Source organism: Terrapene carolina, unplaced genomic scaffold (genome assembly GCF_002925995.2).
Source record: "Terrapene carolina triunguis isolate 2854851 unplaced genomic scaffold, T_m_triunguis-2.0 Scaffold33891, whole genome shotgun sequence".
NCBI lineage: Eukaryota > Metazoa > Chordata > Testudines > Emydidae > Terrapene > Terrapene triunguis.
In genome coordinates this window covers 12,771,320-12,798,137 of record NW_020698242.1, presented here as the reverse complement: position 1 = coordinate 12,798,137, position 26,818 = coordinate 12,771,320, and the positions used below count along the sequence as shown (strand labels likewise).

Below are 26,818 nucleotides of genomic sequence, written 5' to 3'. Positions count from 1 at the left end.
ACCGTAATACACCTAATAAATAATACTATACTTTTGAGGAAGGTTGGCCTCGTGGTTAAGGCACCAGTCTGGGACTTGGGGACCTGGGTTCAATTCCTGGCTCTGCCCCAGACACCCTGGCAAGTCATTTAATCTTGCCATGCCTCAGTTTCCCCTCTGTGACATGGGGGAGTGACCCTTCCCTGCCTCACCAGGGGCTATGAAGCTACATCCATAAAGGCTTGTGAGGGACTCAGCTGCCGAGAGTGCCACTATAAAGCCTGTAAGCATGGCCAGTGACCCACCTCCCTCTCCTTGGCCTCCGCCGGAGCTGCCTCCTAAAGCCCGTGTTCCTTGGCCTGCGCTCAGCTGCGGACGGCGAAGGGGAGGCCGGCCCGAGACCGAGGCTCCAGCGCTGGCTCCTTTCCAAAGCTCTCTCCACAACATGTAGCCCTGTTTGGGGGGAGCTTTCACCAGACGCAGAAACTGACCCTGCCTGAGCATGGAGGGGGAGCTGCGGGGAGGAGGTATGAAGGAGGGTGGGGTGGAGGGAGAGACGAGGGGCCTATAACAGACAAGGCATCCACTGTCTGGGAAACTAATTACACCTCCTGGAATAGTATACGGCTGTTTGCATTTTGGAAGTTACTTGTGGGCTAGCGCGAGGGGAGCAGGCTTGGTGTGAATGGCTGGCTCTGCCTTTCATGTGCTCTTGGGGCTGGCTGGTCTCTCGCAATCCCACTGGTGGGGATTTCATAAAACTGATTACGAATAAGTCATTAATAGCGGTCTTAGCACTCGGGGGCTGGAAGAGAAAGGCAGAGCAGGCATGACCGTGAACTCTAAAGGGACTTTGGGGCTCTGGGAGGAGAGATCCTCAGCGATTTAGCTGGAGAAGAATTTCCCTGAGAAAGCAATGGGTGTATGCTGAGCTCTTGTCAGAGTTCCCACACAAAAATGCTCCGGTGCACAACAGCGTTTGTGTGCACGTGCTGTCCCATCTCTGCTGGGGCTGCTGTTACAGCGCTGTTGGCATCGTTCCACATAACCGCGTGTGTAACGGTACCGCAACTCCAGTTAGACCGGCTGGGATGCCACAGCCCTCGGGCAGGCGGGCACCTAATTCACTTGGGCGGTGACTGCAACTGCCAGAGTAGATCAGGTTGCTGTGAAACGAACTGGTAAATTTGCATGGGCAATTACCCAACCTGCGTGTGGCCAGATTTTGAGAAGCTGGCCTTTAAATAATGAGAGACTGTTTCCTGGGACTTAAGGCAAAACTCTTGGTGTCAGTTTCACGGCCCTGTTTGATAGGTAGGAGGATGGAATCAGAGGTCACGGTCTGCGAGCTCCAGGCTGCTACACCTACCTTGGAAAGGGGTAGAGCCTGCTTCTTCCCCTGGGGGGGCTGGAGCTGCTGGATGGAGTGTGGCATGGGACCCATGGCTTCCCCAGCCCTCCCCACTCCTGTTGGAGAGGCTCATGCCGGCAGCTCGCTGAGTGCAAGGGCTATCCCTGTGATGCACAGGAGAGAGCAGAGGCCCTTTTCTCCTCTCAGCCACACCCAGGGAAGGTAAGTGACTTGCCCCAGATGGCAACATTGTCTGAGCTGGGACTAGAACTCAGGACCTGTCGGCCCTGCAAGCAACAGCTCCATACTAAGGCTGCCTCATCTTGTGCTAGTGAGACACGTCTCTTGGGTGCCTGGCAAGTGGCTGATGCGGCGACTGGCTGGGCAAGGTTCAGATGCTTCTGGCTCAGCGGCACTGGCGTACCAAGCGAGTGGCCGGGGGGGCTGGCGGTGCGGGGCTGTTTCTCATCGCCATGGCAGCAGTGGCTCACCGTCTGTGAGCACAAGGCATGCATTGCATGCCCCAGGCCGGCTGTGCCCGTGGGCTGATCCCGTCCGGCTTGTGAATGTGCCCGCAGGGCACTATTTTGTAGAACAAGAGGGTGTCCTCTGTGCAGCGTGATCTCCCCCGCACTGTACGTGCGAGGCTGTGCTGCATGGCGGCGGCCATTTTGCATGCAGGTGTAGAACCACGTGCCTGACTAAAAATGGCATGGCCCGCCACGGCCTGGCAATCACAGCCTCCCTGCTGCTATAGGCCTGGCACCATCTCAGGCTGTGCCCGTGTAACCCACACACCTCCTGGGTGTTGTGTTCTGGCCCATCTGGTGGCACCGAGACCACTCAGAGAGAGAGATAAAATGAGTCTGCTCTGCAGCCTTAGCTAACAGCCAGTTGGCTTCTAGTTCCTGCAGTAGAGGCTCATGCACCGAGGTCCCAGGTTCGATCCTGCCCGACGATGACCGGGGTCTGTTAGTGTTACACCAGCCTGTGGCTGGCATTTGGCAAGGGCTGGTTGATGCAGGCAGGGGCACAGCTTACCTCATCTTCTGCGCAGAGGACGGGAGGGACAGCGAGGCTAACTGGTGCTGTTGGAACAGCCTCCCTGTGGGCTGCCCTTCCCTCGGGAGGCTGCTAAGCGCTTTCCTGCACCTCGGAGGAAGTGAGGAGCTTGGCACAAGCGCACCCTGATCGTGTGCCTGCTCCCCACTACAGAGACCTGCCCGCTCTGTGCACCAAAGAGCTGCGGTTTGCCAGGCCGGATGCCCCCTTCCCGCCTCTGCTTGAGCGAAATCCTCAGGAGTGTCAGTTCCCTGCAGAACCAGGGAAGCTCGTCTATAAAACCTTGTTCTCTTCCCGTTTGAGTCCAGCCCTGGCTTTGGCCGCTGTGCAAGCCCCGATAACATCTTGCTCTGATTAAGACCAGGCTTTATTTAGCCTGGACAATGTACTCGCGCAGGGTTCAATTAATCTTACAACAGTTGCAGTGGATTAAGAATGCACATTAGATTAGTTTATCAGTGGTGCCTGCATGCGAATAAGCCCCCAAGTTCTCCTGATCCTATAAAGGCAGTGACACCTCTCGGAGACGCTTGTCAGCCTCTAGCGCGGGGGACGCTTTCCTTCTTTGGTTCTCACTGGGGCTCCAGCCGAGCCCCCAGACACAAGGCACTTTGACGGACCATTGCAGCTGCCGCCACACTTGTGCCAGGCCATCAAACTCTAGTGCACCCTCTCCAACGGCGGAGAGAGAGAGAGAGAGAGAAATGGACGTGGCAGCAGCTGATCTCAGTAGCAGGTGCTCTCACTTAAGCTTGTTTCGCGGCTGTCCTGTTTACTTGCTTCGTCTCTTCCCTGCCCCCCCCCGTCCCAGCCAGGTCCCCATGCCACTCCAAAGCCTCCTCTGAACTGGGCCATGGCTGAATCCCAGGAAAACCGCAGCCCTGGCGAGATGCTGAGAAAGACAGCTTGAGGGATGCGGTGTGCAGAGCTAAGCAGTCCTGCTCTGGCCATACATTGCTTTAGCCCCCTGCCCCACTGCCCTCCACAGGGGATTGTCGTGGGGTTCACTCCTTGGGGCTGCGTCTGGGGAATAGGGCCACCTGCTCGGATGCCCCCTTCTGTCTCATGCTCCAGGATTTGCAGTGCGTCGGGATGATCCCTCTTCCTGGCTTAGGGGGATCCCTTTTCACAGCTTGCCCCCCCCCCCCCCGGCTGGGTCACTGTGTGTTTTCCAGGGTATCCGAGTTCACTGGACGATCTGTCCCAGGCAATCTTCCCTTCTACCGCTGGTTGGGGAACCCGACCCACTCTGCTCCGGGGTCCAGCTCAGGGACCCTACAGTCAGCAGCCAGGGTCTGCTCCATCTCAAATCTCGCTGCTATTTCCCTGGACTGCTTCCTACTCTATCTTTATCAGGCTCCCTTCTCCACCATCCGGCTGGTACTCCCCTCCTTGAGGGCCAGGAGCCCAGGGCTTCTGCTCTCCCCCTGGGCTTCTCCTTCTTTCCTTTCTAAGCCGCCTGCTGGCTTTATACCAGCCCTTGCTCCTGTCCAGCTGGGCTCCATCCTCCCGCCTTGTTCTCCCTCAGGTGTTGCCTGTCAGGTTAATTGGCTCCTTCGGAGCCTCATTAACCAGACATGCCAAACCCGCGAAAAAAACACAGACATTGGGCTTGTTTTTGGCTTAATTGGCTTGTGAGTTGCTTGTTGGCTAGTTTTTGGCTTGTACTTTAGCTTCTTTTTTTTTGATCAGCTCCCGGCAAGCGGGGGCAAGGGGGGGAGAGAGTCGGGGTGCACAGCGGGCCCACCCCAGTCCCAGACTGCAGGCCGGGGGGATCTAGTCACAGAGTGTTGGGGTTCTTAGGGATTGGCTTGTTTTGAAATGGGATTAGCTCGATTTTGGGCTTATTGTGAAAGTCGGGGGGCTTATTTACCACGTGAACGTTGGCAACAGTGTCATTAACCCTTTACGGGCTCCTGTGGGGGGAAGGGGGATGAACACCCCATCACAAGGATATTCCCTGGTAACAGCTCGCAGGGATCCCGGGGACAAGGAATTCTGTCATCACTCCCCAGCTACAGGTTATCTCTGACCTTCAGACACAGCTAGTTTTAGGCAGCTGGGTGGGGGCGCACTGGTGGTTGGAATTTGTCAAATGCACCTGACCCCCGACCCCCCACTGCCCTTCTCAGCGTTAGATATTTAGAACAGGGACAGTTCACTTTGAGCTGATCAACTTTCAACTTTTTTTTTAACTGTCTATCACAACTTCTAGTATAACATCAAATACAACAAAACAAATTGCAAAACGCCAAGTGATTTTCAAACTAACCACAGCAATGCTCTGTTTTGTTAAAAACCAACGCTGTGCTGCTCAGCATGAGAGACGTCAAATGGGCCAATGCTTCGGTCCGCTTGTTTTTTGTTTCTGTGACGAAATTTCATCAAAATTGACAACGTTTTGATTTCCAGGCCGTGGCATTTTCTGAGGATGGAAACCCGTGGTGCTGGAAAACTTTCCACCAGCTCTGTCATTGTGGCTTTATTGGACAAGCGAGAGGTGGGAGGGGCAGGAAATTTTTTTCCCAATGATCTGGAGAAGAGTTTAATCGCAGTGAAGGCGTCGGGCTTCAGTGTGGCCGGTTCTTGCAGTGTTATTGTGACGATCGTGAGTCATGTTGTTTTCTTAAAGCCCCAGCTAGGCTCATCCTGGGATGATGCCACAATCTCGGCTCTTAGTAAAAAAAGGTACATTTCCCCTCTCCTGGTTTTGGAGAAAAGCCGGAAAACGTGTCCTGAGTGACCCCTAAAGGCTCAGAAACCACGAGGCAAAGAAAGGGAACCTCATATTTATTAGGTCTTTTAAATCCCCTGATGTTTTGGGGCCTGACTGGGGATTTTTGAGTGCTTGACGTCAATGACGCGGGAACGAATGCTCTCAAGGCACCCGTGGAACTGCCCTGGTTGCTGGGTGTATGGGAGCTGCTGCCTGCAGCACGGCACCTAAAGCCCAATTTACTATCTGTGAATAATCCCGGCCTGACAGCGCGATTCCTGAAACTCCACACATAATTCCTGGGAAACGGCGCGGCATTCCAGCCGGCGACCCGGGGAGAATTCCCATTCCTTCCAAACTGGCAGGTAACCAGCAGGGAGCTTGCTCTGACGGTGTGTGCCATGGCAGAGATGGGTTCTCGGGGACGAGCGCCAAGATGACAGCATGCTCTGTGCATGCGTGACACATATCTAGATCTGTCGGGTGCGTGTGTACAGGGCATATTGCGTGTGCTAATAGAGGTGCGTGTGGACTGTGCATTAGTACGTATGCGGGAAGACGTGTGCATGGTACAGGATTTCCGGGGTGGGTAGATGGCTATGTGATCCAGTGTTGTGTGGCTGGATAAACATGTGTATCCGACAGTGCTGTGCGTATGGGCGGGAGGAGCTCTGTACAATATGTTGGTGTGCAGAGGGCTGGCTGGGTGAGAAAGGGCGGCCTTGTGATTTAAGGCACAGTCGTGGGGACTCAGGAGCTCTGGATTCAGTTCTCAGGTCTACCCCAGACCCCCGGTGTCCCTGGGGCACGTCCCCTCAGGCTGAACGCTCCGCCGGAGTTAGGCACAAGCCCCAGTTTGGGGATCACCGCGATGCACGAAACTCCTGCTGAAACCCTGGAGGCGTCAATGGCTCTGCCTCGGGGCATGCGCACTGGGGCCGTCCGGACGCCCATCTCCCCACAGAGGCGTTCGGTGGCCTAACCTGCCTGAGGAGCCTGATCCGCTCAGCGTGCTCAGAGGCTGCCTCGCAGCTCGGCCCCCATCAGCGAGCTTGCACAAGGCGGCCGGGGGAGGAGGACCACAGCCTCCCTTGGAACATTTAGCCCAGTGCTTCTTAGGGTACTCAGCTGGGAGGTGGGAGAGTAGCCGGTTCAAATCCCCCCTCCACCTAACGGGGAGAAAGGATTTGAACGGGGAGTCCGTGCCCTGACCCCGGGGTATAGGACAGTCTGATGTCGGGCCCCAGCCCCTCCCCTTGAAGCTGTTATGCTGCAGCTAAATAACGAATGAGCCACTGGAGCAGGGGCTGGCTCCCACGTCTCCCTCATCCTGGTACGTGCGCCAACCATCAGGCAGCAGAATCATGCTCGTGCTGGTGTGCTCGCTTGCCCGCTCTCTTGTCCAAACGACTCTTTGCGAGCCAGTGCGCACAAGCCCCAGCGTGGCTGTGTCGCCTGGCGGTTAGAGCATTCGCCCAGGACGGGGGAGACCAGGAGCCGGTCTCCTTGCTCCACAGAGTCTCGTTATTTATCCCCAACGCAACAGCTTCAAACCGGAGTGATGGAGGGAACTCCACAGCAGACCTGCCCAATGGTTAGAGCACTCGCCTGCCAGGCGGCAAATCCCTTCTCCTCCTTTGGGGGAGGAGGCACTTGAGCCGGGGGGTCTCCCACTTCCCAGATCAGTACGCTCGTCACTGAGCTAAAAGTGATGAGCGTGATCCGTCCTCGGCGCTCGACACCTCCCTGCAGCCTGGACCTCGGTGCCTGCCTCTGAGAGCACGGTGGGGCTGTGCACCAGCCCTGGCTGGCATCTTCCCTTGGCTAGCGTAGGCGGCTCCCCACCTAGTGCGCTGGCTTTTGGGAATCGCTTCCCCAGGGACCCGTCTCTCCCCAGCCTTCTGAGCTCTCCGCCCTTCATCTCTCTGCGGGGAGAATGACACGTCCCTCTGCCATGCCCGGTTGCTGTGAGGCCGAGCTCATGGATGGCCGGGGGCTCAGGTACAAGAAAGCTGAGCCCCCAAGACCCAGGGTATAGGTAGGACATGGCCCTCCATGACTGCGCATAGGACCCGGTGATAATGCGTCTGCCCAGGAGCCCGAGGGTTCACTGCTCATTGGGTGAAATTGCACTTTCCGTCTGGGGCAGGGAGGGTAGACGTCTCCTCCCGCCCTGCACCCACTGGGTCCCCGCTGCAATGAACAGGAAGGGACGCCCCTGAGAGCCGTCCTCCTTGCCCCCTCGGTGATCTGAGTCTCGCCTTGCTCAGGAAGGAGCGGTGGGGTGACCCAGGCAGAGTTAGGAGCAAACGTGCTCCCATCCCATCCCCGAAACGCCAGCTTTTGGGGTTGTGGGAACTCATAAAGCTCCTCTCCTGTGCCATAGTCCTGAACCAAGGAATGTTGGCCGTTTCACAGCCCAGAACGTTTGTGAAGTTCTCGGTGTTTTGGGACAAATGCATTGTTGCTGGAAGGAATGTTCCCAATTTGGCGTTTTGGAAACGTGGAGGTTCCCCGGGACAAATGGGTCGGTTCTCACCATGGGAGAAGGGCCCTCGGGCGGGGACGGACGGACCCTGAAATGGGCACATATGTGGGGGCCCGTTTCAGTCCAAGGTGATGCCTTTCCAGTGGCATAGCCGTGTGCATTACGGGGCACGGGACCATGCCCTCCTCTTGCTGATGTGAATCAGGAATAACTGCCCATGTGAGAGGAGAAACACGTGTGTTTCGATTGGCTGCAATGCAAAGAGGTCTGCACAGCTGCCACCTCCCGTGAGGGCCTGACCCAAAGGCCATTGCAGACCAGGGCAAGATGCCCACTGACTCCAGTGGGCGTTAGGTCCGCGCCTGGGCGAGGGAAGGATCAGCAGCCTGGGTTTAACTAGTGCCATGTGGCCCGGCGACCCCGATCCGCTGCACTCACCTGTGTCTCGCTCTCTGCGTCTCTGCCCCTTGCAGGTAGTGCAGAGAAGAAGAAGGCAGCCACAATGCCTGACTCGCCGGCCGACGTGAAGACTCAGTCCAGATCGACACCCCCCAACATGCCTCCTCCGCCGCCAGCCGTCACGCAGGGAGCCACGCGGCACCCCTCCTTCACGCCAAACACCAGTGAGTAGCCGGGGCAGACGGGGCTGGGGTGATGCGAGGGGCTGGGACGCGGTGAGCAGACTCGGGGCCGGATCCTGTCGGGCTGACGGAGATGTCACCTGGAAAGGGTACTCCCCGAGAGGGCTCTGTGCCCTGTGCCACCGGGCAGCATATGGGCCCTGTTACAGCTGCCCCTGGGCAGGACGCCATGGGGAGGGGAAGGGAAGGGCAGGAGCATCTTCCCCCCATCCCTGCCCCAACATTCTCCTGCAGAAGCCAGCCAGGCATCCCTGGCTTGCGCCCGCGTGGCACCACGCAGGGCTCAGCTGGGGCCACCGTGCGCATTGCCCACCTCAAAGGGGCAGGCTGGGCAGGTGGGGCCTGGCCAGCCCCGCAGCCAATGCTCTTGATGAGCACACGCCCGTAGGCAGGCATAACACCTCTCCTCCATCACCGCCCTTGCTATGCCCCGGGGCTCTAGAAGCTGAGACACACCCCTCTGTGTTAGCCTCATGCTGTGGAGAGAGAGTAACTGCTCTCGTCCTGGAACGGGCCTTTGTGTTCCTTATTTATTTGCATTTCTAAAAAGGACACAAAGCACCTGCCCTTCCAGCACCTTCCTGCTCAAAGTGCTCCTTGCGGTTAGGGAAGTGTGGTTATCCCCGTGTCACAGAGGGGGAAACTGAGGCACAAAGAGGGGGTGGGTGATTTGTCCACAGTCACCCACTGAGTCAATGTCCTGACTGCCAGCGCCCGCCCCTCGCCTCCCACTATAACGACGAGACAACACTCTCTCCAATACAGAAACAACTGGAACCGGTTGGGAAATTATGAATATTTTCCATGAAAATCTGAGGAAGAAACAAAACATTTGGGGAGGGGTTTTTGTTGTAATTTTTCGGGGGGTCGGGGGGAATCAGTTTATCAACCAAAAAGCAAAAAAGCAACAAGCGCTCCATTGTTCTCAATTCTGCTGAAAAAGCTGAACATTTCCTGAGACACAACAATTTCCCACCAAACATTTTGGTAGAAAAAAAGGCCAAATTTTTGTCAGCAGCAACAAAATGACGAATGCAAACTGTCAAGCAGCTCTAGGAAGAACCGGGGGGAGGAGAGGGGGATGGCAGTGAACCCCAGGCTGGAAAGCCACGAACAAAGGGGAACTCCCATCTGGTGCCAAGTCCCTGCGGCACTGGGCTGCTGGACTTAGCAGTGCCAGGATCCGGGCTGTAATGAGCTGTTGATGCTGGTTTAACCCGTGCTCCCCTATGGCCTGTGTGCATCAAGTCATTGTGGTGGGATCTGGGATTACCTTATCACTGGCTGCCAGTTGCAGGCTACAGCATTGATGTGTTCTCTCCTTTCTCTGGTGGGATAAGGAGACCCACGCCAGTTTAATTTCTACAGCGTTGTAGCCCGTTTCATTCCTCTCCTATCACCAGGCACGGAGCGGCTGGTGCCTTGATAGGTTGTCTTGGATCTCATCCACCTCCTTTCCTCTAAGACTTTGCAGCCTCCTTCGTCTCTTTTCAAACGAATGGAGCTGTCACACAGCACAGCGCTGGGGGTGCCAGGAGCACATGCCGCAGGGGCACTCCCTCGCATGCCAGCGCGCCCTGTTACATGGGTAAGCTGTACTCTCGGAAGGTTTGGGACAATCTACACCCAGGAGGGGGATGGAAAGCTAGAGGTCAGGCCAGCATGGCAAGCAAATGATCTGGAGAAAACCTGCCCCCTAGAGCGCATAGCCACAGACTGGCACGATTGGGGCAGGCTGTGCGGAGCCAGTCCCATGGGAAAGGATGGAAGAGGAGCAGTTGTCCTGCCAGTGACAGGGCGCCGTCAGGATCTGTTCCAGGTGGACATCACAGGCCGGTTTGGGATCAACCTGTGACCATCACTGAAAATGTTACATGGTACAAACAACGGGGCCAACCCTGAATGGTCCTGCACACTTGCAGCTCCCATTGGCTTTAGTGGGAACTGCTTGCTCCCTGTCCGGGTGTTCGTGGCGGACTCCTCGTTCCATCACTGTCCTGAGAAGAAAGAAGAAACTGAACAGGATTCCTGCTTGCAAGGAGTTCTGGGAACAGCCTGGGGAGCTGGGCCTGGGATAGATTTAACCCTGTGCTCCCCAATGGCCTGTCATCTATCTCCCTATCTCCCGATCCCCATACACATCTCCGACTAGCTAGCTACTTCTTCCATGACCCTTATCAGTGTAGTGTCTGAGCACCTGGAGCTGTCGGTATCTCCAGGCAGGCAGTGACGATATGTGTTGGAACCTTGCTGTGCCACAGTGTAACACACTGATGTGTGATGTGTGAATGGCGCTGCACCATAGTGTGGAATGGGAGACAGTGCATAGAGCACTGGACTGCGAGTCAGGAGACCTGGGGGCTGTTCTCAGCTTTGCCACTGGTCTACTGGGCGACATTGGGCAAGTCACTTTCCCCCTCTGTGACTCAGTTTCCCCATAATGATACTGACCCTCTTGGTAAAGCCCTTTGAAATCTGCTGATGCAAAGGGCTATAGAAGAGCTAGGGAGTATTATAGCTAGGACCCTACCAAATTCAACGTCCATTTTGGTCAATTTCACAGTCATTTTTTAAATCGTAAATTTCATGATTTCAGCTATCTAAATCTGAAATTTCACGGTGTTGTCATTGCAGGGGTCCTGACCCAAAAAGGAGTTGTGGGGGTGTCGCAAGGTTATTTCAGGGGGGGTTGCAGTACTGCCACGCTTACTTCTGCGCTGCTGTTGGCGGGGGCGCTGCCTTCAGAGCTGGGCGCCTGGCCAACAGTCGCCTCTCTTCGGCTGCCAAGCTCTGAAGGCATTGAAGTATGTGTGGTAATACCCCAACGCCCCTAAAATAACCTTGTGACCCCCCTGTAACTCCCTTTTGGGTCAGGGCCCCTGATTTGAGAAACGCTGGTCTCCCCTGTTAAATCTGTGTAGTATAGGGTAAAAGCACACAAAAGACCAATTTTCTTGGGGGGGGGACGGACCAGATTTCATGGTCCAGGATGCGTTTTTCATGGCCGTGAATTTGGTAGGGCCCTAGACGGATGGTGTTAAAGGAGAAGGCACATAATCCGGTTGCACACACCCCCACGTTCTGTCACATCCCCGACAGAGCGCAGGTGTCAGAGTGCGCAGACAGGGAATTGCTCCAGGAACGCTCCCAGGGGGCCTCCTCCTCCTGAGCTAAACCACGCAGCTGGGAGGGCTCTGGTGCTCAACAAGGGCTTTGTGCAGTGTCTCTGCAGCACACCTGAGTCCCCAACCCCGCTATCCGCCCTCCCCCTTCCATTCACAGCTTCCACAGGATCAGTCATCTCGCGTGACTAGTCCTGGCAGCCCTGCCCTGCCCCTTTTCCGCAGAGCTTCTCCACTGAGTTGCTGCAGCCACCCTCCTCCATGTAGTAAGCGGGGAAGGCTGGGGATTGGTGTGCACCGGCTGCATGCTGTATCTGGCAATGTCCTGGGACACGCTGCAGGAGCCAGTCACATAGACATGTTACAGCCTGCTCCGGGCTGCTCCAGAGACCCAGATGGAGGAGATGCAGCGGGAGGTGCCTGCAGACACAGAGGAGCCCTTTGCAAACAGATCCGTTTGGCTTTAGTGGGCTGGAGGCCACTTTCTCTAGCCCCCTCGGGCAGCGGGAACAAGAGGGGACGTTAGCGGGTGGGGTTGGGCCTTGATCACTTTGGAAATGTAAAACTATTGGGCCAGATTCATTCACCCACTAGCCCAGGGAGGAGCACGTGGCATCTCCTTGCTGTCCCCCGGGATTCTGCTAGGGGAGAGAGCTTTCAGTCCGTGGGGAAATCCTCCAGCAGCCACTCCGGTGGCATTCCCCAATGACTCCCTGGCCAGCACCACCTACTTTGGGGGCTTGCACCAACCAGCAGTGGAGCCCCCAGTGGAGGGAGAGGAGATTGCAGGCACCTTGCCATACTTTGTTTGCCCCTTTGTGCCAATGAGCGAGACAAAGGGGGGGAGAGGTGACATCTTTTACTGGACCAACTTGTGTTGGGGAGAGAGACCAGCTTTGGAGCTGCCCAGAGCTGTTCTTCCGGCCCAACGCAGCTACATCACTGCCAACAACCGTTCTACAAACGACAGCGCCAATGGCCCACGAGTAACTGTACGAATGTGAGTGTGTGTGTGTGTATCCTCTGCACTGGCATAGCTGTTGCTCTGTGAAATAGCTGGTCTAGATCTGTAAGAGACTCCCCTTCCCACCCCAGCAGAGAGCCTTGCCTCATGACCAAATAGAACAGCTTCTTGCTGATAAATGCTAAGAACAAAAAAAACAACAACCCACCAATGCCTTTGACAACTGCTTAGCCTTCGAACGGCAAAGCTGCTCCATCTGCTCCGCTCAAGAGAATCCAGGCAAGACCCAATCTCTTTAAGGTGTGTTTGGTAGCGGGTTGGTTTGGTTTTTTTTTTAACCCTGAGCTGCATTCCCAGTCAGTACAAGCACTGGGTTTGGAACCAGCTGTTCTCTAATTAGAAATCGGATTCTGATCGTCTGTGATCTGATGGGTTTTGCTTTTAATCTGAGCTCTGCAACAGATGTGGTGCCTCTTAATTCGTACTTGGGTTTGTGCGTGTGCATCTGTGTGGAGCGGGGTGTCCCCCTCCTCCAACATGCCGGGTTTTTCCTAGCCACACTGCAGCTGAGGGTGATGCTCTGTATGTATTGAGCATGCATAAAGGTTACAAAAAGGCAAAAGAATTTTAAGTTGTCCCTTTTGCACTTAGTCCTAGTGAATATTAGCAAACCGCCTGACTCAGGTCTGCACTGAGACTTACCCTGTAAATCAGGGACTTTATTAACCAGCAAACTTAATGGTTACCACTCTTGAGAGCTCTGTGCAGCACGGGGGGAGGAAGCCGTGGGACAGGGCAGAAGCTGAGGAGGTTAGTAAGAGTGTCGGACTCAGGGAGGCAGCCGGGGGGTGCCAGACACTAGAGGGCCATGTTGGATTCAGAGGTCAGTATTTATCCCCTGAATTGCCTGCTTTGGGACAGTGGCAATTCTGCCCCATCCAGGGAACTTTGTCTAATGGCTAGTGCAGGGTTCTGTTCCCAGCCACTGAGTCGCTGTGTGACTTGGGCCAGTTGCTTCCCCTCTCTCTGCCTCAGTTTCCCCAAGGCAGGGTTGTGATACCTGCCTCGCCTGGGAGTGGCGAGGCTACCTTTATGGATCCCTGCAAAGTGCTTGGAGGTCCCTGGATGATCAATGCCATTTAGGAAGCATGGCCAGGCCTTTTCAAGGCAGGGACCCACAGTCCATTCCAAGGAGAAGTCCGTTAAGTCTCTCACCTCTGGATTTTCACCACGCAGCTCCAGTTCAAGCAGACGGGGGCCGAAGCAGCCCAGCCCCCGCCCAGCACTGTGGAAAGCTGCCCCCTCTGGTCTCTCATGATAGCGTGTGTTTTATTTTGCTTGCAGATCAAGAAGCTGGGCCTCCGACGTTTCTGCCTCGCGGCCGTTTTCATGGTTGCTTGAAATGGTCGATGGTCTGTCTTTGTAAGTAAAATGAAACATACCCTCTAATGAGAGACCCAGAGCCCACCTCAGCTCTCCCTCCCCCAGAGAGCAACCCCGTGTCCTTAATGCTGCACCGAGTGCGAGGGACGTCCTACCCCGTGCTTCTGCGTGGGTGGCAGAACCGGCACAGTTCTGCTGCGTGGCAGGCAGGAGCTGGATGGGGTATGCCGCCCCGTGGGAGGGTGGGGGCGCTTGGGGTGAAGCTGGGGCACTGCTTTTACCTGGATATTGCCTCCTCCACAGAGCACAGGGACACAGGGCCGTTAAGGGAGCTCCCAAGCGCATAGCCTGCTCCGTGGGCATTGCACTCTGCCCCAGGGCGTGGGGAGCCGGGTCACAGCCACAGGCAACGAGCTCTTTCATTGAGTGGTGCACAGCAATCGCAGGACACGGCTCCAGCCCAGCGTAGGGGCAGGATGGGGAGCTGGCAAACACACCGTTCTGTGGGACCAGTGCTGGGATCTGCCCTCTGGCAGCTGATCCTGGAGTCCCGGGTGTCTGCGTCCATTGCTGTCTGTTAGCCCCCGCCTTGTGGGAGCAGCGAATTCACCACCAGCGCTTGTGGGTGTGAGCACATGAGAGCGTGCAGGGAGGGTGCTTTCAAGGAGGCTGCCGCTGTTCGTTTTTTACCGTCTCAGTCCGAACGGGACTTTTTCCCAACCCGCTCGCTCCCCCGTTAGCAGAGCTGGCTACGAGGGTGCAGGCTGCGTCCACAAACCTTCCGTCGGGGCCATGTGCGGAGTTTAACTTAGTAACACACCTGTCACTGGAATAAAAGCAGTTGTGGCCAGGGGGTTATTTTCGGCATCTCTTTAGCAAGCGGCTGATATTGCTTCGTAGTAGAGCGAGAGGGAGCCTGAGAAAACACCAGAGTCAGGGCTGCTGGTTTCCAAGAAGCATAACCACAGCGGGGCAGGTTAGTAGTGAACGCAGGAAGGGGGGATTTTGAGAGCCACGGGGCTATTCAGCGGCTGTATTTTCTCAGGGCGAATCGTGGGGCCCTTTGGGGTTTGTGTTCCCAGCAGAGCTATGTTCAGGGGGACTCGGCGCCCTGATTTCATGGATGTGATTTGCACCGGGGGGCGGGGGGGAGACATGCACTGTGTCACGGAGCCTGTGAACAGGAATCCCTCTGCTTTTCCGAGCGACTCTGTTTCCTGGGTTGCGCTTCTAGCTGCTGCGGTTCCTGCTCCGGGGAGACGTGGGGACTAGGCAGAGGGGGGAGACTGGTGAAAAGCCTGTAACTGATGGGCTATCCAGGGAGTGGATTCCCCCGGAGTGTAATTACCCAGCAATTGTGCTGGTTCTGTGATTTCAAGCTGCGCTGGACAACGGGCAGAAGTGCCCAGGGCTTGGCGCAATCTTGCCCTGGCTGATGCCGGGTGGGGTAGGCGGGACCTAGCAGCACAATCCCCTCTCTACTTTCTGTGGACAGGAGAGGGCGATTGCTCAGCAGCGATTGGCATGAAGGCACCTTTCCTAGGGGGTTGATCTCTGCACACGCTAGGAAATGCACGGCCTGTAAGTGCCGAGGATCCACTGCTGCGGGTTCAAACGCTGCAGGCACAGCTTTAATGCAACCGATTGTTCTGCAGGGTTAGAAAGCAGATGTCAGGGCCTTTCATTCTGTGGTTGCAGATAGCCGCATGTATGGCTGAGGTGAGTTAGGGCTGGATTTTCCAAAGAGCTCTGCGCCCATCCTGCCCCCCGGGCTGCTGAACACCTTGGCAGTTGGCTCCTGGGGCTTGGCCCTGCATGAGCAGCCCTTGGAAGCGCTTGGCACGTGCAGGAGCGAGCCCTAGACATCACCACCTGCAAACATCCCAGCCAGTCGAGCAGCCTCAGGCCCTCGCTCCGCTGTCAGGTTGTATTTGCCGAGGCTGATGCAAAGTGCTCCCCATCCCCGTGGTGACAGCCCGGGCTGGAGCCCTCGTTGGCTGTCCTGCGGATTCTCCGTGGGGCTGGAGAAGGCGAGTTGTTCCTTCCGGTCCATGCTCTGGTCCAGCAGAGGCCACGTGCTGATACACAGAGCCCCCTGTGCAGCGAGGGGCAGGATTTCCAGACAGGCTCTGCTGTCCTCGCGCGTTGTGTTTGTGTCGCTGTTAAATGACTGGCTGAGCCAGGTCTTTCCGGGAGCAGGGCGAGTTATTGATTTATTGGGCCTGATGAGCACACGGCCGCTTCACGGCACATTCATTTACCCGCGGGGGCCGTGGCTGATCGCCCTGCTGCTTGGCTGTCGATTGGAAGCTGCCGTGGCCGGATATTGCCGTTCACGTTCCCTTCTGTTTGCAACATGCCGTTGTGAGACAGCCGGACTCCCCATGTAGCCACCAAACACTGACATATCTTCCCTGCCCCCTGGTGCTGACACCCCCACGCCCCGTGCTGCCTGCCCTCCCCTCGCTGACACGTCTTCCCACCTCCCTTCCCTGCACAGGACCTGCGCATGGCATCCTCTCTGCAGATCACCATCCGCACACTGAGAACTCAGCCTCCTGCTCCAAAAAGCCCACTTTGGTAAAGGAAAATCCCCATTAGCTTCTGGCTGTCTAGAGCCTATGGCACATAGTAGAGTCGTTCTGATTCTCTCCAGTGGGGGACAGCGCTACTTGCTAGAAGCCCATTACAGCGTTCTGCCAGAGGCCAGCCACTGGTCTTGAAAGCCAGTGTCTTCTCCAGTGACCGTCTCTCTGTCTCTCTCATTGCAGTAATGAATGGAAGCAGCCACTCCCCTACCGCTATCAATGGAGCTCCTTCCACCCCCAACGGGTTCAGCAACGGGCCTGCCACCTCCTCCACTGCCTCCCTGTCCACCCATCAGCTCCCTCCCGCCTGCGGCGCCCGGCAGCTCAGCAAACTCAAGCGCTTCTTGACCACCCTGCAGCAGTTTGGGAACGACATCTCCCCGGAGATCGGGGAGCGGGTGCGCACGCTGGTGCTGGGGCTTGTGGTACGTTCTGTGGGGCGTGTTTGTCCGGCATGCCCCATCGGAGAGACGGACGTAGCTGTAACCGAGCCAGGCTTTTCCCTCCCAGAGCTGTGAGGCCAACTCCGCAGAGATTTTTGCTGGTGTTCCTGAATTTGCTCTGCGGAAAAAATTTGCCGTTTTCCCAGAAGCAAACTTCTCCCCCTCTCTCCCCCCAGCAAAACTGGGAATTTCTCCTGCATTTGTCACCGGGTACAAATTGCCCATTGTGGCCTCAAGCCCTGCACCGAAATGCAGAGGTGAAGAGGGAATTGTCCAAATGAACTGACCTGCCCCTCCCCAGCCCAGCTCCGTGTGGCTAGTAGCCCAGGGCCTGTGGCGGTAGCCATGGGAATTCTAGAGCCCAGTGGAAATGCCCAGCTCTGCCCCCAGGCTGGTGGGAGGGAGAAGCGGGGTCAGTGCGGCGAATGGCTGGCCGTGTGAACGGGCTGGTGACTCCTCTCGGAGCCTGACCCTCTCTCTGCCTCGCAGAACTCCACGCTGACCATCGAAGAGTTCCACTCCAAGCTCCAGGAGGCGACTAACTTCCCGCTGCGCCCCTTCGTCATCCCCTTCTTGAAGGTAGGTCCCTTATGCCGCCCAGTCCTGTCTAGCCCAGGGCCGTGGCCCCACCAGCCCCCGATGACACCCTATGGGGGAGCTCTGCGGCATCAGGCACCCTTTGACTTGCTGTGGTTGCTGTGGGTGGCTCGCTTATCAGACGCCTGGGCTATGGGAAGAATTTATCGGCTCTGTCAAGGAACATGCAAATACCTGAGTCAGATGGGGACAGATCCCATGGAGCTGGGGAGCTCTGGGGTGGAGCCCAGGAGAGTTGGGCGGGAGTGGGGGGGTCGTGCTGGGTTGGTTGCCTGAATGTTGTAATTTTAGGAAGCCAGGAACCCCCTTCCCCGTGTTCCTCGGGCTCACCCCCTCCGCTCACACGCACAGGAACATGCTTTGAAGGACTCACTCCCTCCTCCCCATTGGGGTGGCACATTCCCTTCTCCCGCTGCCCCCAGCTTTGGACCGGGGAACTCAGCAAGCCCTTGTCTCTGCACTAGCCGAGGTGCTTGTGTTTGGCTTCCCAGTGCCGCAGAGGGGGCGTCTTGACTTCCATGGAACGTTTCAAACCAACGGGAAGCCCTGTCTCTGCCTAGTAAGCTTTGTGGGGCGCTGTAAGCCCGGGGTCCGTGCACCAAAGAGCGCTCTCCAGCCACGGGATTCCAGGCCCCTTTTCTTCGGGTTCTTTTCCCAAATAACACAAATTCAGCACGTCAGTCGTGTCCCTTCCCCGATTCGGGATCTCCTGCAGGGGCCTATCTACTCCCAGTCTGCTCCCTTGTCTGTTCCCAGGCCACACGCTGAGTGTCACATGCAAACTGGGTTCTTTCCCCTGCAGAGCCTACCCTACCCACTCTGCCCAGAACCTGAGCTCCTGCTATCCCCGGACCCATGGCCCCATCACAGCCTCAGCTGGGAGGCAGCTGATCAGTCCCAGCTGGAGAGCTATGCCCTTCCTCCCCCGCCCCCCGCCCCCCAGGCCAGCCACGTTGTGACAGAAACCCAGCTCTGCCCCGTTTTAAATAAACAGAAAGTGAACGCTGGGGGCGGGGTGGGTTACACAGGATTACTAGCCTGGGATGCAAAGGGATGACAGACGCACTGATGCCATTCTCGAGTGCATTTCAAAGGGCAAGACAGTTACAAACGGAAACCAGTTTGCTTTGCCTAACCTAAAGGGCAGCTCCTGGGACTGGGCTGCTGCCTGGTGGGAGCCGGCGACGTCCCCAGGTGAGGAAGGAGGCCCTGGACCGGAGCAGGAGCTGCAAGGGGGGCTCGCTGAGCTTTAACTCAGTTGTTGCCCGACCCCTCTCTCTTTCCCGGGCTCTCACTCTCCGGTCTCAGCAGTTCCAGCTTCGCAGCTGAGTCTGTTGGTTTGGGAAATGTGGGGGTGGGGAGGGGGTAACCTGTGCTGCCCCCTCCCCAGCCCCCAGGACGTCCCGCAGCTCTTCAGTACAGGTGCACTCCCGCTCTCGCCCACATGCCGAGCTGTGTGCAGCAAAAAGCAGGGCTAGGCCCAGCTGCTCACCACGTGCAATTCATTAAAAATCTCCCTTTTATATTTGCCTTTTAATTCCGCCCTGAGCCTGCTCTGTCGCCCCGCTCTGGAGGGATTCTCAGCGCCCTGGCATGTCTCTCAAACCAAATATGTACAGCCGATGCTCCGGGGCTGGCTTCAGCTGCCCTTGTTTATCAGAGGAATCGGAGGGGGGGGTGGGAAGTCCCCCCCCTTGCATCTTTATTATCTCCCCCGCCCCGGCCCCAAGGGTTCTATCCCGATGGCTCTGAACTAGCCGCAGGAATCTGGCCAGAGCAGCCTCCAGCACTCTCGGAGCCGGTGTATTCCACTCCTATCAAACGGCAAAGGGTTTCAACATTTAAGAGTGCTCTGGGGCGATTCGGCGCTGGCCCCACACACAGCCGCGTCAGGCAGGGTGGGCTCGCCTGCTCCCGTCCTTCTGTCCGGGGGGAAACTGAGTATAAAATCAGAGCTTCTGCCGGAGGATCTCAAAGCTCTTTAGAGACATAGGCTGAGATTTTCAAAGCAGCCTAGGAGGTTTAGACACCCAGGTTCCATTGACATGAATGAAAGCTACGTGGCCAGTCACCTGGACTGGTTTGAAAATCTCAAGCATGAAGGACCTGATCCTGTTGCTCTTTGTTCTATGGCTGCAGGAGTGGGCTTTATTAATCCAAGCCCCACAATGCCCCCAGGAGATAGGTGCTATTCTCCCTGCTATGTGGATGGGGAAACCGAGGCACAGGGAGGCAAAAAAAGGGCCTGACGTGCAGAAGTACTGGGCTCTCGCAAGTCGGACTGATGCCAATGGGAACTGTGGGTGCACAGCACCTCTGAAAATCAGGCTTTGAGTTATGGGCTCTGACACTGCCTCCTATGGCCCTGGGTAGGTCACGTAACTGCTCCGTGCCTCAGTTTCCCCACTGGTGAAAGGGCGGTAATAATAAGCTGTCCCTCCTAGGGTTGCTGTGCGGTTGAGTTTGGTGGTCTATGGAAAGTGCTGTAGATGGCGAGGGATTTATTACCGTGGGGCAAGGAGTTGGCTCTGTGAGTCTGTATTGTGTTTTCCCCTGATCCCCCCAATGCCCCTTTCCATTCAGGGCCTGGGCCCGGCACAGCAGCCCCTCAGGCAGCTGCGGTCAGTGCGGCCCTGGGGAGGAGAGGGGATCAGGGACATTGCTGCTGGCCTGGCTCTCGGGGCAGAGCTCCAAGTGGACCTAGTCTCTCCGCTGCCTGCAGTGCCGTTGGTCGGGCAGTCGTACCCACTTGCCTAACCGCTGAGGAAGGCGGGCACAGGGGGCCAGCTGGGGGATCCATGTCTTGGGCACTGGGCAGGACCTGCAGTTTCTGATGCTTCTTCCTCTGCTGTCCAAAGCTAGAGGAGACCGAGCGCCGCAGCCTGGAGGGTGAGGGTACGTCTCCTTGCCCCGCTCCGGGAGATGCTGCCCTGTCCTCCAAGCTCCATGCCCATCAGAGAGGGCCAGTGCTCCCTGCCGGGAAGGCTTGGCTCCAGATCCTTGGGCAGAGGCCGATGTGACGGTGCCCTGGAGAAGCTTGGCTTCCGTGGCACCTCTGTGCCTGGTGCTCCCAGACCTCAGGTCCTGGGGCGCTCTGAAAATCCGGCTCCTGGCTGCAGTTCCCGAGTGAGGCTCAGCGGTTCTCTGGCCAGAGGAGCCATTTGACAACACTCCCTGTGCTGTCTGATCCCCTGGCACCCTGCTCCCAGCTGTTTCCACCTAGGACGCCAGCTGCTTCTCATTACGCTAACTGCAACCAGCCAGCCCCAGTATGTTTCCCAGACTCCGGTTTTTAAAAAATTATTTATTTAACTGGGGAGAGGGGGAACTAGGGGGGGGGGAGGGGCATGCTGCCCTCAAATCTCCAGCAGCACATTTTCTCAGCTCAACTCGAACATGTTCAACAGATGGCGATTTGGCTGAGGATCAGCTGCCTAAATCGAAAACCGGGGCTGGCAGCAAAAGCGCTTGGATAAAAATGTGTTTCTGCTGCTTAATCATTTCTGCTTTGGATGCTCTTCTCGGGGTGGAAGCTCCCTGAGAAACTCCGTGGGTGGGGGAGTTTATTTACAAGTCCTTCCTCCCCTGCAAATGCACACATTGGAGAGGCGAGCGACTCTTGGTGTCCGAGCTGGCCATGGCCCCACCCAGGGACAGGTGGGGCTCTCCTGGTCTGCCCTGGGGGGGGCTCTCGCCTGGGTGGCGGCATGGCTAGGAACACCCCCAAAGCCGCTCCCAAGCGCTGGCTAAGGGAAAGTAAACGTGGCACCACGAGTGGCCGCGGTATTGGAGGAGCGGACGCAGCCTGTGTAAACCACATGTGCTGATAGGCAGGAGAAGCCCTGGGCTTTTGTGATCTGTGTTCGTCTTATCCCCGGGGGTTGTCTGGTGCCCATCCCTGTGGCATCTGTGGGCCAGATCCAACCCCCCCCCCCCCATTGAAATCCAACAGGGGCCTTTCCATCCCCTTGGCTGGGGTTGGATCTGGCCCCAAGTGCTTTACGTGGCTTAGAATCCGTCTCCGGGTCGGGGGACGGGGGAAGCCCATTCCCTAGCCAGGGTATATATGGGCCTGATTCTGTCACCCTTCATTCGAATTAGCAGCAACAGTGCAATCAGTGGAGCTACTTACTGAGTAAGGCGCTCCTCAGGGCGAGTAAGGCTAGCAGCCCTGGCCTCAAAATGATCTACAGAGGAGCTCAAACCGCAGCCCCCCTCAGGAGCCCATGGGATGGGAGCAAACGGCAGTGATGCCTGCTGGTTACAGAAACTTTGGGACTTCCAAAGCCCGGTGAGCTCCCAGCCCCTGACTCTGATGGCTAAAAGGAGGGGCTGAAGGCACGGAGGGAGACCTTAGCCGGGTGCTTGGTTGAATCCATACAGCTGGGATTCTGGCCAGGTGCTAGCAATTGTCTGTTGCTGTTACCGGGGGAGGTTTGCCCAAACATAGCAATTCCCATTCTAGATCAGTCCAATTATCCATCTACTCCAGTGTCCTGTACCTTGCTTCCGGGGAAGGTGCCACAAACCCTGCAGCTGGTCGTTATGGGGTAACTCCCACGTCTCCTGGCCAGAAGTGTAGGAGAATCCTCGTGTCGTGTCTAACACGGCCAAGGCTCAGGCTGAGCCGGCCGATACTGGGGGTTCGAGGGAGGGAACCTCATTATGCTGGTTCGGGGGAAGGGTGTGCTACACCCCTGCTTTCCCCAGCAATGCCTGGGGACGGGGAAGCGCTGCTGCACGGAGACCCGAGACCCGGGCACTGACCCACACGGGCGGTTTGGCCAAGGGCGGCGAATTCTTGGCCGTGTGGTCAGACAAGGCAGATGGGATCCTTGCATTGGGGGCTGCTCTGGCAGAGCCAGCAGCGGGTGAGGAAGCTCCTCCCTCCCTGTCAGGCCGGCATCCTCTGCCGTTTATCTTGGCCCTTCCCGGTCTGCGAGGGACGCAGAGTAAGGAGCCCCCTCGTGGCCCACCCCTGCAAGGCAATGGAGCCCAGCCTGGGACAGCTTGTCTGTGCAAAAGTGGGTGGTGGGGGGAGTGCTGGGGCTGGCGGGGGCTTTACTCTGTCTCTGCCCCACTTGCAGGCCAACCTGCCCTTGCTGCAGCGCGAGCTGCTCCACTGCGCCCGCATGGCCAAGCAGACCCCAGCCCAGTACCTGGCCCAGCACGAACAGCTGCTGCTCGATGCCAACGCCTCTTCCCCCATCGACTCCTCTGAGCTGCTCCTGGAGGTCACCGAGACTGGCAAGAGGAGGACACCAGACAGGTAGGACCCGGAGGCTCGCGCTTGCTTTCCAGGAGCCCCACCCAGCTCCCGGGGCTAGTGTCATGCGGTGAGCACGGGGCCCGCGGCGAGTGGGCACGACCCAGCAAGGAGGAGAGGATAAAGCCGTTCCCAGCTCCCCACCTTTTAGGGGTGGGGCTTGGGGCAGGGCAATCTCCTGAGTACTCTCCGCCAGCCTTTCCCCTGCCCAAGCTCAAGGGCCCAGGCTCGCGAGACCCTGCTCCAGAGAGCATGGCAGGCACGTTGGGCCACTCACAGCCAGACTCCAGGCACTGTGGGGTGTGGAGCTGCGCCCATTCCTGATCGCTGTGAATGGGGAATGTCACATGGCCTGGAGCATTTCCCCACCGTGTGCAGCCCTCGGGGCTCCTGGGATCTGGGGGTACGTCAGGACTAAGCCCCCTGCACCAGAGGGGAGGTTCACTCCAGTAGGGGGCAGCTGAAGTTCCCACCATCCGCCTCCTTGGGGCTTCCCAGAAAGGTGGGCAGCTTGCATCTCTACCCAGGCACCAGGCGAGCTGTCTGGGCAGGAATCAGCACCTCCAGCCGTCCTGGCCACACACCTCTTTGTGACCAGTGCCACCCAACAGCATGTCTGCGCTGCATTGTTAACCTGGGTCTATGGAACCTGGGCCTGAGGGTCTCTGGGTTTCTAAGCCAGGGCTTGAGCGTCCACACTGCATGGTAAACTGGGGCTTACAGGTGCTGGACCGGGGTCTCGCAGCCGTGCTAGCATATCTACACTGCGCTGCACAGCCTTTCTGTCTCAGGTCCGCGGCTTGAGCTGTGTCCACACTGCACAGCGACGGGGCTTGGCCCCGAGTCACAATGAGACTCCCCACAGCAGGGTCTGAGGACCCGGGTCCTGAGTGCTTGTGACCCGAGTCAGACTGATTGGTGTGTGGACAGAAGAAGGACTGCGGCTCAAACCTGAGTCAGAGCCCGGGTTAGTGTGCTGTGTAGCCATACAGCCCCCTACCTCCCTGGCCATGTGCCCCGTCACCCAGCAGACTGCCCTGCAGGGGGCCAGTGCATGAGCAGGCAGGAGCCAGAGACGAATCTGGCCCACAGCTGTCTAGTTCAGACTGAGTTCAGCACTCCCCCTGCTCGGAGGAATCACTCACTGCACCCAGGACGCAATGATGCGGGCTCCAGGTTGGACTGGATATGTTGGTAGCTAGTTGCATTTCTGGAGACACTTACCCTCAGGTTCTGTAGGTCAGGATCATCCTCCCTCATTTGGCAGAGGGGGAAACTGAGGCACGGAAGGGCAGTGACTTGCCCAAGGCCCCCGTGGGAGTCAGTGTCAGAGTTGGGCTCAGCGGCTGGGGCTCAAAGCCCTTTGCAAAGGAGCCGAGGGTCAGGAAGCCCTTTCCCAGTGTTGTAACCAGGTCGCCCTTTTTCTCCTCTGGAGCAGGACCAAAGAGAACGGCTCGGACCGAGACCCTCTGCACCCCGAACACCTCAGCAAACGGCCGTGCACCATGAGCCCCGCTCAGCGGTACAGCCCCAGCAACGGGCTAAGCCACCAGCCCAATGGGCTGCCCCACCCCACCCCGCCACCACCCCCGCACTACCGCCTGGAGGACATGGCCATGGCGCACCACTACCGGGACACGTACCGGCACCCCGACCCCAGGGAGCTCCGGGAGCGCCACCGGCAAGTGGGTGAGTGGGAGGCGGAGTGGGCATTCGGGGGGATTGACCTCCCTGAGAGACGACCCGGAGAGCATCCCTTCCCCTCCACTGCTGCAGGGGCCAGACTGCTCCGTGCAGTCTAGGGAAGGGGCACCCTAGACTGCCTGCCCGAGGGGAGGTGCCTGGGAATTCACCGGGGGGCAGGCTGCCTCCCTGGAGCGTGCGCAGTCCGGTGGGGACTGGCCACCACAAAGCACGGGCCAAGGGAGGGAGCCTCCATGGCTCTGGGTGGCTTGAGAGCGTAACGAAGGGACGGGTGAGGTGAGCCGGGGGGAGGCTGGCAGTTGGGGCAGGGTGGAGACAGAGGGCCCAACCCACTGCAGGCAGTGGAGTTACACCGGGTGACGGATTCGGCCCCAGCTCTGCGGAGGGAAGCGAGCTCTGTTGTGGCGGGTGCTGTAAGGACACCGTGGAGAGGAGTTGCCCCTGGGTAGCTAGAGAGAGCAGAGCAGGGGCTGGCTCTCCCGGAGGAAGGGCAGCGCTCCGGATCCCGGGCATGCTACTCAGAAATAGCTGGAGTCACAGCAGTACCAAGCCAAGGCGGGAGGCATCTTTCAGGAGGAGAGGCAGAGCTGCTGAGGGCTTATCTACACGCATTGTAAACCCAGGTCTGGGGGACTCAGGCTCGAGGGCCCGCATTCGAGCGTGCACACTGCTTTGTATCCGAGGTGTCCCTACTGCGCTGCACAGCCCTTCTGACTCGAGTCTCTGGCTTGCCCTGCAGCCACACTGCACAGTGCCCAGGCTTCGACCCCAGTCCCAGTGGGACTCGGGCTCTGACCCACCCCCTAGCAGGGTCCTAGGACCCAGGTCCTGAGTGCTTGTGACCCGAGTCAGACTGAGTGGTGTGTGGACAGAAGCGGAGCTTGGTCAGAGTCCGGGTTAGTGCGCAGTGGTTACACAAATCACTCAGCATTTCAGTCCCTGACTCCCTGGGAAAACCCATTCTGGGGCTGCCGGGTGTCCTAGGAAGGCTGAGTTCTTGGTGGTCCTGCACAATGCCCCCTTCCCGCCGCTGAGAAGATAAGTTGTTGGAAAGGGGACCGGGGACCGGGGTGGGCAGCTGTTATTGCAGGGTCTCCTGCAGGGAAGGGCCCGTAAAGAGGGTCGTCCATGAGTGATTGGCAGGAGAGCGCTGCCCCCGTCAGCAGCAGTGCAGAGGTGTAGGTGCTGACCCAGGGCTGCTGGGAGGGCGACCCCGTTCCTGGCACATGGGCAGCCCTGGCAGCAGCCCAAAGCCCAATTCCCCGGTTAGCAAAGGGAAGGCGAAGCGTCTCCCTGTTAGTTAGCCTGTCCGGGCTGCTCAGACAGTGCCCTGTGTTCCAGAGCTGGCCCAAGTGGGGGCTGTATGGAGGCTATAGAGACTGCACTGATTTTCGAACGTCTCTCTCTCTCTCTCTCTCTTTTTCCCTGATGGCCTCTCCTGCCGTGGGGCATGACTCCACTGCCGGCCCGTGTCGAGCTCTTTGAGCGGGTGCAGCCCAAGACAGAGCAGCGTGCTCCAGCCCCAGGCCCTGCACGACACCTCCCAGCATGCTGCGTGGGCCAGGCACACCCCTTGCCCGCCAGCACTGCTCTCATCTCTTTGCTCTGTACAGTGCCCAGCATAAGGGGCCCTAATCCCGGAGCACGGCCCCGAGGTGCTGTCCTAACACAGATCATAAAACACAGCCGTAACTGGAGCCCCTGGGGTGCCCAGAGCTCTGGGCCAGGGTGACTGGCTCTCGCTGACCTGCGTGTTCTCTTCCAGCCGTGCACGGCTCCCGCCAGGAGGAAGTGATCGACCACAGACTAACAGACAGGGAGTGGGCTGAGGAGTGGAAACACCTCAACAACGTACGTAGCAGCCCCGCGCGCCGCTGTCTGTTACCTGGGCAGCCCTGCCGGGCACTGGGGTGGCTGTGGCATTTGTGCTCACTACGGGGGGGTGGGGGGAAGGGCATGGATTAATTGCTCTACAGAACATGAGCTCTGGCCCCTCCACAGAGGGGCTCCTAGGTTAACTCGTCCGGACTTCTCTGGTTCCTGTCCCGTGCTACTCACCATCTTCTCTGACGTTCAAGGTGGGGCCTGCTCCTGTAGCCCTGGCTCCGGGGAAGTCCCCCCTGAAACGGATGGCTTTTCCTGAGCCAGGAACCCTGCAGAAACTGAACCCCGTCTCCCAGCTGCCGGACCCCGCCCCTCCTTGGAGCCCTGGGGTCCCTGTCTGCTGGAATTTGAGTCAGGACCCCGTTTTGTGTGCCCTGGCTTACGGTTCCCCATTCTGAGCCCTGGCCGGCTGCCCTGGCCTAGGGGAAAGTCCTGGGAACCAGCCATTGCAAAGGTGGTGCCTTCTCAGGGCTTGGCAAGCCACAGGAAGTGTGCTGAGTGTAACTCCATTGATGTGTGCCTTGTGTAGACACACTCCCCTCGTGCAAATCGGGACAGACACAAACGTGCTGTAGACACACTCCCCTCGTGCAAATCGGGACAGACACAAACCTGCTGTAGACACACTCC

General features: G+C 57.9%; 1 protein-coding gene across 3 annotated transcripts in view; it reads left to right on the top strand.

Moving 5' to 3' along the window:
* LOC112106321 (protein CBFA2T3) overlaps nucleotides 1–26,818 on the top strand; it is a 64,957-nt gene that overhangs the window by 33,472 nt on the left and 4,667 nt on the right. For 2 of the 3 annotated variants that reach the window (XM_024199494.3, XM_024199493.3), the window contains exons 2-8: nucleotides 8,070–8,219; nucleotides 13,668–13,745; nucleotides 16,478–16,719; nucleotides 17,227–17,316; nucleotides 22,422–22,603; nucleotides 24,039–24,289; nucleotides 26,070–26,155. In XM_024199494.3, the coding sequence (XP_024055262.1) occupies nucleotides 8,099–8,219; nucleotides 13,668–13,745; nucleotides 16,478–16,719; nucleotides 17,227–17,316; nucleotides 22,422–22,603; nucleotides 24,039–24,289; nucleotides 26,070–26,155 (1,050 nt within the window). In that variant the 5' untranslated portion in view covers nucleotides 8,070–8,098. The remainder of the gene's footprint in view (nucleotides 1–8,069; nucleotides 8,220–13,667; nucleotides 13,746–16,477; nucleotides 16,720–17,226; nucleotides 17,317–22,421; nucleotides 22,604–24,038; nucleotides 24,290–26,069; nucleotides 26,156–26,818) is intronic. The other variant, XM_024199495.3, reaches the window with a different exon arrangement.